The 20393-nt window shown below is 41.8% G+C and overlaps 1 protein-coding gene across 1 annotated transcript in view; it reads right to left on the minus strand.

Annotated features, from left to right (window-relative positions):
- Positions 1-231: 231 nt before the first annotated feature.
- Positions 232-20393, minus strand: part of LOC128732366 (uncharacterized) — a 35579-nt gene continuing 15417 nt past the window's right edge. Inside the window, exon 2 of the mRNA XM_053825614.1 lies at positions 232-518. Within this exon, the coding sequence (XP_053681589.1) occupies positions 232-518 (287 nt within the window). The remainder of the gene's footprint in view (positions 519-20393) is intronic.

Genomic DNA, 20393 nt, shown 5'->3' on the forward strand with positions numbered 1-20393 from the left:
ATTCTTGCCCACATTTAAGACTCCCTCCAAGCTCGTCCTGCCGACCACCTCGCACCGTGCGCGACTCGAATGTTCCATCCATCACTAAAGAGAGGTACATTCCGTGCGTACTCGGGCTCTTGTACCGACTTTGTTTCTTCCACCGTCCATAACCGCCAAAGGTAGGATACCATCTCCCGAGGTTGACCTCGTGAGTCCTCCACACTTCCGGTCTACCGGATTCTGCCTCTGCTACTGCTGCTGCTGCTGCTGCTGGTTGGCAAAACGTGCCCCAGGTTGGGCAACGCCCTTTCGACCAACCACCGCAACGGACCACTGCCTGATGGGCTGCTGTATATCGGACTGGTGTCGTCCTGTTTTCGCGAACCAGCAAAGCGACTGCGAACCGGACAGAGAGCGAGCAGGAAAGTGCCTTACTTCAGCCTCGCTGCTCGGCTCGGCGTTTGCAATCGTTCGTTTCGTTCTTTTACCGGTATTGGTGTGGTTGGAGCCTTCATACAACGCAGCTCTGGCGCACTCTGGCGAAAGGAAAAAGCTCATAACGAGAAACCGGAAACCGGACCACCACCACCACCAGCAGCAGTAAAGCGCGTGGGCAGAAGAAAAAGCTCCAGTGCCGATGGATGCAGCGAGCGAACGAAAAGGACAACGCATAAAATGCTTTCGCTGGCGTTCGCGATTTTTTTTTCGTTGGGATCCACAACGGGGTGGTGGGGTAGCAAAGCAAAAAAAAGCACAAGCTAAAGAAAAACGGAATGCCATTTCGCAATGGAGACTAAACCTGGTAGGTGGTAGGCGAGCTGTTCTCACGCTTCGGTCGGTCGGTCGGTCGGTTTCCTCCCGGATCGGGTGTGTTTGGGTTATGACGGTGGCGCTGCGCTGCAAGCAGCCGTGATCGTGGGCTTCGTTCTCGGATGAAAGTTTCATTTGCGTGGTTTTCCGGGCAGTAAAATATTAACCAAACGCTGATGGAAAATCGATAATTTGCTACATCGTTTCGTCAGTACGACCGACACGGCGACGCACACGGACGGTGGAATATTGGAATGTCGTTAAGTCTCTTGCGGAACCAGGTGGAGAACAGTGCACCTGTACATCTTACTGAAATACGATTATTGAAAAAACGATCAGTCTTCTTTTGTTCATTTTTGCTTGAAAATGACAAGATTTTATTGTTAATGTTCAAGAAATTATTACTAGACCAATAAAAATAGATTGAAAATTGTTCTGCAATCAAGTTTGGCATTTATTTATAACATATGGCAAATAGATTTCGTTTGAATTAAACGAAAATTGTTCGGGATGAATTTCTTTAGCTTTGAAAACATGTACAGTTGAGGAACCTTTTTCACTAGAATGAAGGCATCACCAGTTACTAAAAATGAGTCAAATCGTTCGTATCAATATGAGCTTAATGCTGACCTGTCGACACTACCAGTATTCTTGTTGGCTCTATGTTTGGCTTCACTGCCCGTCATTGCCGTGTCTGTGAACTCCATTCTGATTACTCCGCATATACGAATTGTTAAAGTCTACTGGACCCCAACAAAATACAATTATAAACCGGAGTGTCAATAACGAGATTGAATGGAAGTTTTCCCCGTCCCGTGCTTTCCATTTTGGAGGATTGTGGGAGACTGCAGTTAAATCTGGCAAGTCTTCTACGCGTAATAGGCTATCTTAGCATCAGCTAGGATATCTTTTAGCGTAGGTTGAAGTGTATTTAAATTCAGTTAAATTCATTATCCGTTTCCGGAGAAATACACCAGACCATTTTCTGATCGATTCTAGCCTACAAAAGCTGTACCAGAACCGAGTTTGATTCACTCGTCAGGTTCTTATTGATTATGCTGGCATCGAATGCTGCAGATCTTCATAGACGGCAAGCAATTCGTATCTAATCGCTTCGCCAGACAATTGGCTGGATCTAACAGCTCCTGTCCCAATCCTTGTCCCAGTCCCAGTCCCAGTCCCAGTCCCAGTCCCAGTCCCAGTCCCAGTCCCAGTCCCAGTCCCAGTCCCAGTCCCAGTCCCAGTCCCAGTCCCAGTCCCAGTCCCAGTCCCAGTCTCAGTCCCAGTCGCAGTCCCAGTTCCAATCCTGGTCCCGGTTCCAGTCACTCTTTTGACTCTTTTAAATTTTTGTACTTTTTGTCAATTTTAGTTGTTTTTATTTTTATAACTTGTTCATTTTTATTAACTTTTTTTTTATTTTGACTCATCTCCTTTTTGACTTAATCATAGGAAAAATTTCTGCCCCCTGAAAACCCCACATGCCAGATTTGGTTCCATGTGCTTGATTGGTTCTCGAGATAAGAGGAAATTTGTATTTCATTTGTATAAGCGCCCCCTCTTAAACAGGGGAGGGATCCAAACTCATCATAAAAAAAAATTCTTGTCTCCGAAAATCTCCGCATGCTAAATTTGGTTCCATTTGTTTGATTAGTTCTCGAGTTATGCAGAAATTTGTGTTTCATTTGTATGGATGCCCCCCCCCCCCCCTCTGAGGCGAGGGAGGGGTCTTTAACTGTCATAACCTTCCTCGGCTCAAAAACCCCCTACATGCAAATTTTCACGCCGATTGGCTTAATAGTTTTCGATTCTATAAGGAACATACCGACAGACAGAAATCCATTTTTATAGGCATTGATTTGCTTCTTTTTTATTTTTTGACTCTTTTTTCCATCTGATTCCTTTTTCAACTCTGTTCCACCCTGCTGTTGCTGTTTGACTTTTTAACTAATTTTAGTTTTGTAGCATCTTCTTGACTTGTTTTTAATCATTTTATTACTCTTTTTTTACTATGTTTTCTTCGTTTTGAATTCTTTTTTGGCTCCTTTTTGACAATTTTTATACGCTTTTGAAGCACTAGAATCTCTTTCTACGTCCATTCAAAATAGCAAGGCCTTGGGCTTAAACGTCTTTCAAAGACTTGACCCTTCTTTATCGACAGACTTCGCAGCCGGCACATGACAATTACGGTGCTAATGCAACGATCCTTCAGACTCTATCTAGCAGTACCACCCAACCGAGATTCGAACATACTACGACTGTTCCATTAAGTTTACGTGATTTCTTTACGTCCACTTTTTACATCCGAAACTTGATTTAACGTTCATTCTTTTTATGAACACAATCTCTATTAACGTCTTCTTTTTACGTTCAAAATTCTATTTAACGTCCTCTTTTTTATGACCGACTTTATCACGTCTCTCCAATAGTGGACGAAAAATTTAAAATTGACTGTACTTATCAAACTTTCCTGATTATTTTTTTGACTTTTACTTAATTATTCTTGATCCGTTTTAGCTGTTTTTACTTTTCATGACTTTTTTGTATTTATTTTAACTGTTTTTTAACCCTTCAACTGTAACTTTGTCAACTTTTATGTATTTTTTCAGGTTTTTTTGACTTTTTTAAAACTCTTTCTTGACGTTAGCGCCAAGCAAACTTTTTTCAATTCTCTCTCTCTGATGCTACCTTCTCCGACAAACGAAGAGTTTTTTGCTACCTCAGTGCTTTGCTTTGCCACCGAGTGAGCATCAATTTTGTTGCTTCTTTCTTTTCTGCCGAATACATGCCCTCAAGATCACGGAGCAAATCGTTTCAGTCCATATAATAATTGTCTGTCCGATATTCTTTTTGGGATACGGAGCAAATAGCCTGTAGTCTGCAGTATGCGAAGAGACAATTAGCTCTGCTTGTAGTTGTGCTCCTTCTACGCAAGATGAGTGGTTGTCAGAGAAACGGTTCAAGAGAAAATAAAAGCTCTTGGTTGTTGTGAGAGGCAGATTGCTCTGTCTCTGTATACTTAAGATGAGCAAAATCAAGCCTGCCTATTGTCATCTTTCTGTCATATTTTTGAATGTTTTGTCGCCTTCGTGGCTCTTTTTAAACGTCTTTCTGTCGTGTTTATTTTTGCTGCTATTTAGGCGTCTTTTCGATGTTTTTATCGTATACGCATGTTATTCCCGTCGTATTTTCGTAGTCTTTTGTCACCTTTTTTGTTTACTTTTCATCCTATTGTTGCCATCTTTTCATCACTTTTTTGTCATCCTTTCATAGCATTTTCGTTTTAACACGTCTTGTTTGACGGTGTCTTTTCGCCGTCTCTTCGTTGCCCTTTCTCAAAAAAACTCTATTGGAAGCAGGGACGAAAAAAGTACTAGTTTGTGACAAAAATTTTAAGACATTTACCATTTTGCTCGCTACCAGTCTTGCGACATGTTACTGGCACACAAGCACTGAAAAGAAATGCAAGAACGACGAAAACATGTTTTGTTCTACGTGTCATACACTTTTCGGTATCAGGGAGAAAATGTCACCAGTCTTGGAGACACTCTATTGTTTTCTCTTTTGCTGTTGCGCACGTAAACCAAACATACAGCTTTCCCCCAAACAACACGGTTTTAAATAAGGTCCCCAATACACCTTATTCTCTATCACTTTTCCATATTATTCCAACTACAACTGTTAGCAAAAAGCGGCAAATGCATGTCATTTCTACATGACATTTTGTATGAATGGTCAACTGACGTACGAAAATGTTTGCTTATTATCATGTACGTATTCGTGCTATTCTCCACACTTACAAGAGATAGGTACTGTCGATACGGAAACAGTACTGAGCGATGGTATCAGGCTTCATTTTCAGTTTTTAGCTCAGTAGATGCTCATTTGATAGCAGCACCTCAACGAAATATAATTCGAAAAAGTAGTGTAAAAGGCAATTGTAGAGTTAATTATTATCTACATTATTGTTTATTAAATTATTTATTTATTTATTTATTTATTTATTGGTAATTCATCTGACACAAAAAAATTAGTCTACATGAATAAAAATCTTAAAGTAAGCTTGCAATCTTCTTGCAAACACGCGCGATGGTTCGCCGAAGTCAAACAACTCTTCCACTTTTGTAAACGTTCTTATACATTCAGTCATTGGCTCGCAAGATCCAAATGCCGTCCGATGGAACTGTGTCTGAAGCAGTCCCGTTGAGCGTAAAGTTCGTTGCGATGCCCGGAAGTTGAGCATGGATAACAGTTGTGGACAATCAATTTCCCCGTTGAGCATTTTAGCTACAAATATCGCCTGTTGCATTTTACTTCTGTGTTCCAGTGTGTCGAGATCAAGTAGACGACATCTATCTCCATAGGGTGGCAAATTCTCTGGATTTCGCCAAGGGAGATGACGCAAAGCTAGTCTAATAAATCTTCTTTGTACGCGTTCAATTCGTATGGTCCAAGTAAGCTGCTTCGGAAACCAAACCAGATTACAGTTCTTCAGAAGCGATCGAACTAGGGCGCAATATAACGATTTAAGGCAATGGGCGTCTTTAAAGTTTCTCCCTATCTTGGAGAAAATCCAAGTTGCCGGGATGCTTTAGAGATAATTGATTCACGGTGCAAATTAAATGTCAGTTTAGTATCCAGTAAGACACCGAGGTCATTAACTTGTTCGACTTTGCGCAGCTCATTACCATCGATAATAAAGTTAAAGTTTATCGGGTTTTTGATGCGATAAAAGCTCATCACTTCGCATTTTGCAACGCTGACTATAAGCCAATTTAGTTTGCACCAGCCAACAAACACATCAAGCATAACTTGCAAGCGGCAGCAGTCGTCTTTATTACTTATGGTAGCAAACAGTTTTAAATCATCAGCATACACTAACTTGCATCCAACACCCAACAGTAACGCAGCATCGTTAAAGAACAGCAGGAAAAGCAAAGGTCCCATATTACTGCCTTGAGGGACTCCAGATATATTGGTAAATTCCGATGAAATACTGGATCCAAGTTTGACTCGTAGCACTCTACCGCTCAGATAGGATTTTAACCATTCGACCATTTGTTGGGAAGCACCAAGTCGGGAAAGCTTCCGCAAAAGCAGTGGAGATTGACGGTGCGGTCAACGAGCCTAGTCTGATCGCCAAGAACCAGCTGAACCTTGGACTGTCTGTTTGCCAGTCTGTCCAGTCAGCCTGTCCGTCCAATCAAGCTGTCCGATTCAGTCTATCTGTCTATCCAGTCTATCGGCCTGTTCAGTCTGTCTGGTTTATCTGTCTGCTCAATCTGTCTGTCCGTTCATTCTGTCTATCCCTCTGTCTGTAGGTCCAAAATATCTGATTATCCAGTCTATTTGGCTGTCCAGTTTATTTGTTTATCCAGTCTGTCGGTCTGGTTAGTGTATTTGTCTGTCTGTCTATCGGATTGTCCAAGTTATTTGTCGGTCCTGTATGTCTATTCAGTCTGCCAGTCGATCCAGTTTGTCCAGTCTGTCTGTCCGTTCAGTCTGACTGTCCGTTCGGTCTGTCCGTCCGTCCAGTCTGTATTTGAGTCCGTCCGGTCTAGCAGCCTGTCTATCCAGTCTGTTTGATATGTCTGTTTGTCTATTCAGTCTATCGGCCTGTCCAGTCTGTCTAGTCAATCTGTTGAACGGTATAGTCTGTTTGTCTGTCCAGTTTGTCGGTTTGACCAGTCGGTCTGTTCGTCCAATCTGTTTAACCATCCTGTCTGTGCGTCCAATCTATCTGTCTGCTCGTTTGTTGGTACGTCCGTACTGTCGGTCTGTCTAGTCTGTTTGTCTGTATGATGGTCTGTCCAGTCTGTCAATTTGTCCAGTCTATTTGCCTATCCGCCTGTCTGTCCAGTCTATCTGTCTATCCAGTCTATCGGTCTGCCCAATCTGTCTGTCCGTTCATTCTGTCTATCCGTCCAGGCTGTAGCAGCTATCTGTCCATACTGTCTGTCTATTAAATCTGTCCGCCTGTCCAGGCTGTCTATAGTCTATCTGTCTGTCGGGCCAATATATCTGTCTGTCCAGTTTATTTGTTTATCCAGTCCATCGATCGGCCTGGTTAGTGATTTATCTGTCTGTCTGTCGGTTTGTCCAATTTATTTGTCGGTCCTGTCTGTCTATCGATCTAGTCTGTCAGCCGGTCCAGTTTGTCCAGTCTATCTGTCCGTTCAGTCTGACTGTCCGCTCAGTCTGTCTATCCATCCGGTCTGTATTTCAGTCCATCCAGTCTATCTGTCGGTCTATCCAGTCTGTTCGATATGCCTGTCTGTCTATTCAATCTAGCGGCCTGTCCAGTCTGTCTAGTTATTCTGTCTATCCCTCCAGGATATCTATCTGTCAAATCTGTCTGTCTGTTAAGTATTTCCGCCTGTCCAGTATTTCTAGTCTATCGATCTGTCGGTCCAATATATCTGACTATCCAGTCTATCTGTCTGTCCAGTTGATTTGTTTATCCAGTGCCTGTCTGTCTATCGGTTTGTCCAATTTATTTGTCGGTCTTGTCTGTCTGTCTATTCAGTCTGTCAGTCGGTCCGGTCTGTGGGTCTGTCCAGTCTATTTGTCTGTCTATGCAATACGTCCGATGTATCGGTCTGTTCAGTCAGTTGGTCTTTCCAGTATTTCTATCGGTTCAGTGTGCTGGTCCGTCCAGTCTGTCGATTTTTCCAACTTGTTTGTCTGTCGGTCTGCCCAGCAGTCCAGTCTGTCGGTCTGTCTAATCTAATTGTCTGTCCAGTCGTTCCGATCTCTCGGCCCGTTTAGTCTATCTTTCTGTCCAGCCTGTCTGTCCATTCAGTCTGTATGTCCGTTCAGTCTGTCTGTCCGTTCAGTATGTCTGTCCGTTCAGTCTGTCTGTCCGTCTAGTCTGTATTTCAGTCCGTCCAGTCTATCTGTGTATCCAGTCTATCGGCCTTATCTAGTCTATCGATCGGCCCGGACTGTTGGTCGGTCCAGTTCGTCAGTCTGTCTACTCTAGCTGTCTGTCCGACCTACAGGCTATTTGTTTATCCAGTCTGTCGGTCTGTCCAGCCTGTCCGTCCATTCTATCTGTCGGTCCAGTCTATTTGTCTATCCAGTCTGTGGGCCTGACCAAGCTGTTTATCTGTCTGTCCAGTCACTCGGTCTGTCCAGTCAGTCGGTTTGTCCAGTCTATCCATCCAGTCTATCAGTCGGTCCAGTCTATTTGTCTTTTCAGTTTGTATGTTGGTCTGTCCAGTGTGCTGGTCCGTCCAGTCTGTCGATTTTCCAATCTGTTAGTCTATCTGTTTGTCCGTCCTGTCAAGCTGTTTAGCCAGTCTTTCGGTCTGCTCAGTCTGCCCAGTCAGTCTATTTGTCTGTCTATCCAGGCCTATTCAGCCTGTCGGCCTGTTCACTCAGTCTGTCTGTCCAGTCCGTCTGTCCGTCCAATCTATCAGTCTGTCCAGTCTATTTGTTTATCCAGTCTGGGCCAGTTTGCTTGTCAGTTTGTCCATTCTGTCTATCATTCCAGTCAGTCGGTCTGTCCAGTCTATCCGTTCATTCTATCTGTCGGTCCAGTTTATTTGTCTATGCAGTTTGTCCGTTTGTTTGTCCAGTCTATCTATCCGTCGAGTCTTTATGATGGCCCGTTCAGACTATCTGTCTATCCAGTTTGTCGGTCTGTCCAGACTGTCCAGTCTGTCGGTCTGTCCAGTCTGCCTGTCCATCTAGGCTATCTATCTGTCCATTCAGTCTGTCGCCCTGTCCAATCAGTCTGTATATCCAGTCCACCTCGTCTATCTGCTTGTACAGTCTCTCTGTCTGTGCAATCTATTTATCTATCCCGTCCTAGACAGATGGATCCAGTCTATTTGTCTATCAAGTCTGGCCAGTCCGTTTGTCTGTCTGTCAGTCTGTCCACTCTATCCGTCCAATCTATCCGTCAGATCAGTCAATCTGTCTGTCCAATCAGTCTCTTCATCCAGTCTGTCGTCCTGCCCGGATCGTCCAATCTATCTAACTGTCCAATCTTTCTGTCTATCTTATCTGTCCGTCTGCCCGGTCTATCGGTCTGATTAGTTGATTTGTCAAGTCTATATTGATTATTTTTCAAACAGTTTTTTTTTATTTTATAAAAATGACAGAATAAGGAGCATTTGACCAATCCTCTTCCAATTTCCCTATAAACTTTTGATCAGTTTTTATTCTAAAAACATCAATAACACATCGATTCAGCGTTCATTCCTCGGCGTTCAACCGAAAACAATCGATTGCACCAAAATCCCTGCCTCAACCTGCACCAGTTAATTAGTTAGCTTGCTTTAAACCCAGCTGACGACCTCACAGACTGCTTGAAACACTCTTCCCTAAATGGCAACAAAAATCAATACTTCGGATAATAAAATTAAAACTTTTCCCAATTCATTGTATTATTAATCTTTTCGCCGCACCCTGCGACTGCGTCGCAATCCCACCACCTCAGGGCCGTGACTTTGTGTAACAAACTTCACACCCTCCCACACACCGACAACCGTTCGGTTTTGCTGGAAAGTTTCAATGAGAGACCGAACCGAGGAGTCTGCTAAAACTTTTCACTAGTTCAAGGTTGTTCAAAGTTCTACCAAAAAACAAACTCACTCTGTTCGAATTGTGACTGTGCGTGTGCAGTATTATAGATTGCTAGCTAGTAGACTAGTAGTGTGACATCCGGTGTCTGTGTGCGGGGAACTCTCAAACTTACTCAAACTGCGCCGCCGTCTCGCTGGGGCGAGAAACTTGCGCCGATCTCCGTCCGCCACCGTCTGTTTTCGGGGAACCCCCGAAAACGGGGATTCCCTGGAAGCGAATTCGGTCAACTTTTTCCCTTCAAACAAAAGTTTTACGCAGTTTGCCAAACTAAGGAGACGACATCCCCAACAGAACGGGAGCAGCGGCAACAGCGACCTCGCCGCGAACGGCGAAGATTGTAATCGCGAATGCCGGGGAATGCTTAATTAGAAAATCGTTGTCATAAAAGTTGCGCGCTAACCCGGTTCGTAGGCTCGTCACCATTCAACCTTGGAATCTAAAGTGGCACAATCATATGCCCCCGCATATGCTTACATGGGGAGGCCTATGTCAGGGATGGTGGGGATGATGATGGAGGGGAAAAGTTGCATCACATATACGTACGTGTGTTTTCCCGCTTCTCCGAACTTTCTGGTTTTACGCAAAATTTATTTTCGAAACTTTAATTAATGGGAACAAAACTTTTTCACGCCTCCCCGAGGAACAAAGGCGACGAGGTTCCGCCACACCGAGCGTATGAATGGAACTTCATTCATGGATAAGTTTTGTGACCTTGAAAGCGGGGTTATGTCGAGTTGAAAAATCGATACGGTTGAAGTTTTTAAGCGCGGTTGTAAGCGAAGCTAGTTTCGAAAAAAATGTGAGGGAAAACCCACAGCATAGAAATACATTTTGACACTGACAAGGGATTGCGCAGCAATTACTGCAGCAGTTCATCCCACAAGTCGGTGACCCTCTTCAACGGAGGCCAGCCTAGAATAAATTGTTGAATCATTCCATCCGTTCTTCATTTCCGTCACACAAATAGCGCTTCGAAATCGGATCTCGATGATTGGAAGTAATTTAATTTCACATTTTCGGTTCTAACAACCTGCAGCAGCAGCTGCTGCTGTTGCTGTACGAACGAGATAATTTCATCTCGGTCGTTTTTCCCCATTTCCGTAGTTCCGGGTAAAATCCCTTGATCCTTGACTGTGATTTAAACCGGCCGCACTGCTAAGCCACTCTAAAGTTCTACTAAAAATTGCCTTCTCCGCTCCGGTGCGGTGGCAAAAGAGAGAGCGGATTAGTTACCACCAACCACCGACCGTTGAAACAGGACCGATTTTTATTTCCCGTTTCCAAGAGCCGCTGCAGACGTCCGAGAGCAAACGTTAATGGGCTAGGATTAAAGAGGACTTTGTGGACCGCCGCCCGTCCGGCCAAGGATGGTGAATTTTTCCGTACAGTCAGCCCAGCCCGAACAAACCTGTCAGCAGCCTGCCTTGGGATAGTTGTGTGAAATGACTGCTTTAGGAAGGGCGGGGATTTACACTTCGTCGAAGGACATTCCGAGCGGTAGTTCGCACATTTTTCGGGCTACCGGGATTAGTCCGGTTGAATATCGGAGAGGAGAAATTAACTTGGAATGTCATTTATACCCTACCTCCTTTTAGTAATGGTGATCTTTAACTTGAGCCATTTTTGTCAAGTAAAAAGCACGAAAACTAAAGTAGGAAGCTCATCTTTTTTTACTTTCATAAAGAACCACCTAGCCGGTGGTTTAATTGACATCCCCCCAGCCGTCGTGTCATCCCTCGGGGGAATACCCCTAGGACTGGGTTCAATCAAAGCGAAACCGACAAAAGTACAAACAAATCATTAACGAACTAAACAGCCAAAACGGCCGGGCAGAGCAAACGCGATTTTCGCGTAAATTATCTGTCTATTTAGGTTTTCTTTCTGACATTATTGCCGGTACTGTTTGTTGTTGTTGTTGTTGGTACTGCTTCTTATCAGACAAGTCATTAAAATTAAACGATTTGATTGCTCCGTCGTAGGGCTTCTTGACTCTCGACGGGAGGGCTGTCAACTCTAGTGAGGTGGGGTGCGGGCGGCTCAAAATTCTGCACATTTCCGTTTGTAATGTTTGCTTTTATCTGGATGTCTTCATTTTGGGCAGAGGAAATTGAGCTGTTTTGATTTTTCACTGTCGGTACGAGTCCGAATTTTATCTTGGGCAAATTAGATTTTGGTTATTATTTCGGGAATAATTTTCAGAGGATTTGGTGCTCTACAACTTCATAATCGCGAGAGTATCTAGTACTAATTGAGGAGCAAAAAATCTTTTTTTTCTGTTTTAGAAATAATATGATGTGAAATAAGAGTATGTTAATCCAATTGAATGGCGCTCTAAATCACAATGAATCAATTTCATATCGTTTTAACTTACTTGTTAGTCTTCCTATGCGAACCAAACTATCAAGTTTGCTTTAGTGCTAGGATATTTTTTGTAATAAAATAACTTACAAAAAATCATTATAATGTTCCTGCAAATGATGGAGCGAAAGTCATTCTATCGGAACTCGGTTGAAACAGACACCGATGAAGTCTGCAAGTTGTAGGCGAAATACGTATCTGGAGAGATAAAGAAATAAATAGTTAAAGATAAAAAATGAAAAGTGCCATCTCTCTTTACACTCAGACTCTACCAAGCCGTTCAACACAGGAACTTTAGTCAAAGCGTGTGTTACCTTCTGGCGTGTAATTGGGCATGTAACGCCGTTTTGTTGAAACCATACTTCTTCAAGGTCTATGTCAACCAAATTTCCAGAGAAATAATCGACGAGCATCGTTTGGCAGCGACCGTTATAGACTGTAGCACTGACGTTAGCTTCTTCTTAATACAAATAAACCGATCACATTCAAGCTCATTGTGATCCAAAACAATGACTAACTTTTTTGTATTACGAGATAGAGGCAACGTTTCTTCGGCAAATTTGTAGTAAATGTAAAAGGAAGCAACTTTGCTGAAAAAATAAATTTTATATCTCTATCGGCTGCAGACTTTTATAGAGTACTAGCTGACCCGACAAACTTCGTATTGCCACAAATTAACCTGTGTTGTACATAAATCATGAATCTCGGATGATCTTTGTCACTATCTCGAGTTTTGCAAGCCCCCCAGTGGGCGGCGCTTCCGACGGCGGGTCACCGGCAACACTCGCGACCGGCTCGTCCTGAATGATCTAGTGTTACTATAGATAGTTTTTGTGGTCTTGTTATTGATTAATGTTTTATGGAAGAGTCTCGAATTTCTCGAGTTGGATTAGTTTTTGAGTTTCGCAAAAATTTCTGTTTTATTTGTATGAGAGTCCATATCTCCCTACCACAGGGGTGAGAGGTCGGTCTCTAACTATCATAAAATAAATTCAAGACTGAAAAATCTCCTACATGCTAAATTTGGTTCCATTTGCTTGATTAGTACTCAAATTATAAGGAAATTTGTATTTCATTTGTATGGGAGCCCACCCTCTTAAAAGGGAAAGGGGTCGTAATACACCACAGAAAAAAAATTCTGCCATCTAAAACTCTCACATGCCAAATTTGGTTCCATTTGCTTGATTAGTTCTAAAGTTATGAGCAAATTTGTATTTCGTTTGAATGGGAGCCCCCCCCCTCCTAAAAAGGTAAGAAGTCCTAATTCATAATGGGAAAAATGGTTGCCTCCAAAAACACCCACATGCCAAATATGGTTCCATTTGCTTGATTAGTTCTCGAATTATGAGGAAATTTGTATTTCATTTGTATAGGAGCCCCCCCTCCTAAAGTGGGGAGAGGTTCTTATTCATCATAGAAAAAATTCTTGCCTCCAAAAACACCTACATGCCAAATTTGGTTCCATTTGCTGGATTAGCTCTCGAGTTATAAGGAAATTTGTATTTCGTTTGTATAGGAGCCCCCCCCACTTAAAGTGGGGAGGGGTCCCAATTCATCATAGAAAAAAATTTTGTCTCCAAAAACACACACATGCCAAATTTGGTTCCATTTGCTTGATTAGTTCTCGAGTTATGAGGAAATTGGTATTTCATTTGTACAGGAGCCCCCCCTCTTAAAGTGAGGAGGGGTCCTAATTCAACATAGAAAATTTTCTTGCCCTCGAAAACTTTCACATGCCAAATTTGGTTCCATTTGCTTGATTAGTTCTCGAGTTATGAGGAAATTTGTATGGAAACCCCCCCTCTTAAAGGGGAGAGGAGTTATAATTCCCCTTATAAAGAGGGGAGGGGTCTCAAATTACCCTAGAATAAATTCTTGTCACCGAAAACACCCACATGCCAAATTTGGTTCTAATCAAGCAATAGTTCTCGAGTTATGCAGAAATTTGTGTTTCATTTGTATGGGAGCCCCCCCTCTTAGTGGGGGGAGGGGTCTCTAACCATCACTAAAACCTTTCCTGGCCCCAAAAACCTCTACATGCAAATTTTCACGCCGATTGGTTCAGTAGTTTTTGATTCTATAAGGAACACAGGACAGACAGACAGACAGACAGACAGACAGACAGACAGACAGACAGACAGACAGACAGACAGAAATCCTTCTTTATAGGTATAGATTTGTATTTCATTGGTGTAGAAGTCCCCTCTGTTAAAGTGTGGAAGGGTCCTAATTCACCATAGAAAATGTTTTTGCCTCCAAAAACCTCCACATGCCAAATTTGGTTCTATTTGCTTGATTAGTTCTCGAGTTATGAGGAAATTTGTATTTCATTTGTATAGGAGCCCCCCTACTAAAGTGAGGAGAGGTCCTAATTCATCATAGAAAAAAATCTTGCCTCCAAAAACACCTACATGCCAAAGTTTGTTCCATTTGCTTGATTAGTTCTCGAGTTATGAGGAAATTTATATTTAGCTTATATAGGAGCTTCCCCCTCCTAAAGTGGGGAGGTGTCCCAATTCATCATAAAAAATATTCTTGTCTTCGAAAACCTTCACATGCCAAATTTGGTTCCATTTGCTTGATTAGTTCTCGAGTTATGAGGAAATTTGTATTTCGCTTGTATAGGAGCCCCCCCTCCTAAAGTAGGGAGGGGTCCCAATTCGTCATAGAAAAAATTTTGGTCTCCAAAAACACACACATGCCAAATTTGGTTCTCTTTGCTTGATTAGTTCTCGAGTTATGAGGAAATTTGTATTTCGTTTGTATAGGAGCCCCCCCTCCTAAAGTGGGGAGGGGTCCCAATTCGTCATAGAAAAAATTTTGGTCTCCAAAAACACACACATGCCAAATTTGGTTCCATTTGCTTGATTAGTTCTCGAGTTATGAGGAAATTTGTATTTCATTTGTACAGGAGCCCCCCCTCTTAAAGTGGGGAGGGGCCTAATTCATCATAGAAAATATTCTTGCCTTCGAAAATCTTCACATGCCAAATTTGGTTCCATTTGCTTGATTAGTTCTCGAGTTATGAGGAAATTTGTATTTCGCTTGTATAGGAGCCCCCCCTCCTAAAGTGGGGAGGGGTCCCAATTCATCATAGAAAAAATTTTGGTTTCCAAAAACACACACATGCCAAATTTGGTTCCATTTGCTTGATTAGTTCTCGAGTTATGAGGAAATTTGTATTTCATTTGTACAGGAGCCCCCCCTCTTAAAGTGGGGAGGGGCCTAATTCATCATAGAAAATATTCTTGCCTTCGAAAATCTTCACATGCCAAATTTGGTTCCATTTGCTTGATTAGTTCTCGAGTTATGAGGAAATTTGTATTTCGCTTGTATAGGAGCCCCCCCTCCTAAAGTGGGGAGGGGTCCCAATTCATCATAGAAAAAATTTTGGTTTCCAAAAACACACACATGCCAAATTTGGTTCCATTTGCTTGATTAGTTCTCGAGTTATGAGGAAATTTGTATTTCATTTGTACAGGAGCCCCCCCTCTTAAAGTGGGGAGAGGCCTAATTCATCATAGAAAATATTCTTGCCTTCGAAAATCTTCACATGCCAAATTTGGTTCCATTTGCTTGATTAGTTCTCGAGTTATGAGGAAATTTGTATTTCGCTTGTATAGGAGCCCCCCCTCCTAAAGTAGGGAGGGGTCCCAGTTCATCATAGAAAATATTCTTGCCTTCGAAAACCTTCACATGCCAAATTTGGTTCCATTTGCTTGATTAGTTCTCGAGTTATGAGGAAATTTGTATTTCGCTTGTATAGGAGCCCCCCCTCCTAAAGTGGGGAGGGGTCCCAATTCATCATAGAAAAAATTTTGGTTTCCAAAAACACACACATGCCAAATTTGGTTCCATTTGCTTGATTAGTTCTCGAGTTATGAGGAAATTTGTATTTCATTTGTACAGGAGCCCCCCCTCTTAAAGTGGGGAGGGGCCTAATTCATCATAGAAAATATTCTTGCCTTCGAAAATCTTCACATGCCAAATTTGGTTCCATTTGCTTGATTAGTTCTCGAGTTATGAGGAAATTTGTATTTCGCTTGTATATGAGCCCCCCCTCCTAAAGTAGGGAGGGGTCCCAGTTCATCATAGAAAATATTCTTGCCTTCGAAAACCTTCACATGCCAAATTTGGTTCCATTTGCTTGATTAGTTCTCGAGTTATGAGGAAATTTGTATTTCGCTTGTATAGGAGCCCCCCCTCCTAAAGTGGGGAGGGGTCCCAATTCATCATAGAAAAAATTTTGGTTTCCAAAAACACACACATGCCAAATTTGGTTCCATTTGCTTGATTAGTTCTCGAGTTATGAGGAAATTTGTATTTCATTTGTACAGGAGCCCCCCCTCTTAAAGTGGGGAGGGGCCTAATTCATCATAGAAAATATTCTTGCCTTCGAAAATCTTCACATGCCAAATTTGGTTCCATTTGCTTGATTAGTTCTCGAGTTATGAGGAAATTTGTATTTCGCTTGTATATGAGCCCCCCCTCCTAAAGTAGGGAGGGGTCCCAGTTCATCATAGAAAATATGCTTGCCTTCGAAAACCTTCACATGCCAAATTTGGTTCCATTTGCTTGATTAGTTCTCGAGTTATGAGGAAATTTGTATTTCGCTTGTATAGGAGCCCCCCCTCCTAAAGTGGGGAGGGGTCCCAATTCATCATAGAAAAAATTTTGGTTTCCAAAAACACACACATGCCAAATTTGGTTCCATTTGCTTGATTAGTTCTCGAGTTATGAGGAAATTTGTATGGAAGCCCCCCCTCTTAAAGGGGAGAGGAGTTATAATTCCCCTTATAAAGAGGGGAGGGGTCTCAAATTACCCTAGAATAAATTCTTGTCACCGAAAACACCCACATGCCAAATTTGGTTCTATTTGCTTGATTAGTTCTCGAGTTATGCAGAAATTTGTGTTTCATTTGTATGGGAGCCCCCCCTCTTAGTGGGGGGAGGGGTCTCTAACCATCACTAAAACCTTCCCTGGCCCCAAAAACCTCTACATGCAAATTTTCACGCCGATTGGTTCAGTAGTTTTCGATTCTATAAGGAACAAAATACAGACAGACAGACAGACAGACAGACAGACAGAAATCCTTCTTTATAGGTATAGATTTTCTTTGGAAGTTCCCCAAAAATTAACTTTTCATTCTTATTTTTTATTTTATTTTATTTTCGAAAAGGGAAAATCCCGCGGAAGTGGAGCAGTGTTCAACACTCCTTCTACCGTAGACACAAAACTTTCTTTTTTGCACCAACAGTTGCATTTGACAAGAAACATCATCCAAGCAATCGAAGTACACTGAAGTCGCTTTTTACGCGATTTTTTTACGCGACTATTTCTACGCGAATTTCGGAATTTACGCGGTTTTTTACGCGAATGTCGGAATTTACGCGGTTTTTTACACGATTTTCGGAATTAACGCGGTTTTTTACGCGATTTTCGGAATTTACGCGGTTTTTTACGCGAATTTCGGAATTTACGCGGTCTTTTTACGCGATTTTCGGAATTTACGCGGTTTTTATACGCGATTTTCGGAATTTACGCGGTTATTTTTTCATTTTCATTATACACTGAAGTCGCTTTTTACGCGGTTTTTTACGCGACTATTTTACGCGAATTTCGGAATTTACGCGGTTTTTACGCGAATTTCGGAATTTACGCGGTTTTTACGCGAATTTTGGAATTTACGCAATTTTCGGAATTTACGCGGTTTTTTCCGCGATTTTCGGATGCCCTGGAGGGTGTTGTGGGTTCGAATCCGGTTATAATCTCAGATTACAGCTTGGTTCGACTCATGCACCTTCCAGCATTGGACAAAAGGTAGGAGTCAAAATGACTACTTGTCAAGCATAGCTACCAATACCTCCCCCCCCCCTTCCTTTCCGCTCTTCCCCCTCCTTCACCAAAAATTTTCATTTCTTTCCCCTACCGTCCCTTCATCAATTGTAGAACCATCGTTTCAAAAAAATATTAACTTGAGTTTGTCGTATAGTAAGCAGTGTGGCGAAACCCACCCTCGTGAGGTCTAAATTTCCTCACACACGCGTACTCATTCTAACGAACACGCCCGCATAAGCATCCATTTCGGACTCTCGCTCTTATTTATTCATGCAATGCGACGAGTTTTTGCGAGTGTGTGTTTAGCTAGCAGCTACAATCTTCACTCTCGTTCGTCGTTGCAACCCCGAGCTGCTGATAGCGATTACTCGCGAAGGCACGCACTCCCGCCCGTGGGTATAATCGAGGACGAAGATGAAGAAGAAAAAGTCATGCAAAATCTGCATCTCAGTGTGCCACTAGCCCTCACGGGCAGTTATTTGACTCACGAGTAAGCTATGTCGAAAGACGATGTGCGAATGTGCGTGCGCGAGTGGGTAGGTAGCAGAATGTCTGCAGACATTCAAGGCAACACAGCAACGGTTGCTGTTTCTTTTACGCCTGCGTGAGCGGCCTCATGCTTTCTGACGAGAATAGGCATCGTTGACTTCTCGCTCGATTCACAACATTGGCCATGAGTTTGAGATTAGAGTCTGGTTTGAGGCTTTTTTGAGTTGGATTAGAGTCCGATTTGAGTCCGATTTAAATTGAGTTTGATTCAAGTCTAGTCTCAGTTTGATTCAAATATAATTTGATTGATTTCTGTCTCATTTGACATTTGACGTGATTCAAGTGTAGAATTTGTGTCTAATTTAGGTTTGATTCGAGTTAGATTGGAGGCTGAAATAATATTGAATTAAGTCTGATTTCACTCTTAATTGTTTGATTTACTTGGATTTGAGCCTGATTTGTGTTTCATTCAATTTCAAACTGATTTGGTTGTGATTGGGGAATGATTTGAGCCAGTTAAGAGTCTGATATGAATTTGTTTTAAGTCCGATTAGAGTATGGAATCTGGATTGAGCTTGATTTGATCCAGACTTAGATATCTGATTGGAGTATGATTGGAGCCTAATGTGAATTCGATTGGAGCCTAACATGAATCTGATTTATGCGTAATTTGAGATTGGGTCGAGTTTGGTCTGATTTGAGTTGGATTTTAGTCTGCTTTGGGCTTTTTATTTATTTGATTATAGTCACTTTAACAGCTTTTGACATTCTTGACATCTTGGGGGTTGCGATTTGAACCCAGGTTCTCGGCGTAAGAGGCGTGAATGCTAACCACTACGCCAGGATTGACCCCGGCTTTGGGCTTGATTTGAGCTTGGTTCAGTGATTTAAAAGTTTTAAGCCAGATCTATCAGGTATTAGTACTTGTGGCTTGAACAGCACGTTCTCCTCATTAATAGTACCCAGACCATTAAGCCAGATCTAAGTCTGATTTAACTTCGATTTCAGTCTAATTTGAATCTGATTTGAGTCTAATTTGAGTTTATTTCGAGTCTGATTTGAGTTTGATTGGCGGCTGAATTAATGCTGCATTATATCTATCTACTATATTTGAATCTGGTTTTAAGCCTGATTTAAGATTAGATTTTCTAATTCGAGTGTGAATTACGGCTCAAGTTCGATTTGAGACTGATTTGGGTCGGCATAGGGCTTGGTTCGAATGATTCGAGCCTGATCGAAGTCTGATTTAAGTTTGATTTCAGTTCAATTTGAGTCCGATTTAAGACTAATTTGTGTCTGATTGTGAATAGGTTTGAACCTGATGTCTGATTTGAGCTTAATTTGTATCTGGCTTTGAGTCTGATTTGAATCTGGTTTTGTGTCTGATTTTTGAACCTAATTTGAGTCTGGTTCGTGTATGATTTGCGTCTGGCTTGACCTCATTTTGAGTCTGAAGTCGGTATAACTCAGATTTATGTCCGATATTTGTTTTATTTGAATCTGGGTTGAACCTGATTTGCGTCTGATATTTGTTGGAGCATGACATGATTCTGATTAGAGCTTGCTTAAAGTATGATTTGAGTCTGACTTAGTTTCTATTTGTGTCTAATTGGAATTTATTGGCGTTTGATTTGAGTTTAATTGCAATCTAGATGAGTTTGGATTAAGCCTGCTTTAAAGCGAAATTAAGTCTAAATTTGTGTTCGATTTACGTTCGAGCCTGATTTGAATCTGGTTAACGTCTGATTTGAGCCTGCTGTAAGTCTGATTTGAGTCTAATTCAAGTATGTTGTGGATTTGATTTAAGCTTGATTCATTGATTTGAGCCCGATTCGAATCTGATATGAATTTGAATAACGTCTGATTTGAGTCTAATTTAAGTCTGATTTGAGATGGATTTGAGACTTCTTTATGTCTATTTGTCGTTTCGGCTTAACAGTTCAAGCACGGTTCAAACACGAATCACTGATTTATCATTGTGATATCGCTGTGTTCTAACAGACGCAAAGAACATGACGAAAAATTTTCGTGAACATATCTTCTATTTCGAGCATAAAACTGCTTTTGGAATTTCAGAAACCAGCGATTCGTGTTTGAACCTTTATCGAAGCTGCTCTGATCAGAATACTTATTCTAAATTCCGATCAGAATGGGTTAAGGCATAGAGTTTGATCAGTTTTAAGTTAAGTCTGGACAGCTCTACTCAATGTTTCGTAAATTATAAAAACAAAAAAATAAAATTGAAATGAGATAATCGCCGCAATCCAATGCAATGGTTTTGCTCAATTTGGTCGGCTGTTTTCGGCAATATGTGTGTCTACAGATG

Source organism: Sabethes cyaneus, chromosome 1 (assembly GCF_943734655.1).
Source record: "Sabethes cyaneus chromosome 1, idSabCyanKW18_F2, whole genome shotgun sequence".
Lineage (NCBI taxonomy): Eukaryota > Metazoa > Arthropoda > Insecta > Diptera > Culicidae > Sabethes > Sabethes cyaneus.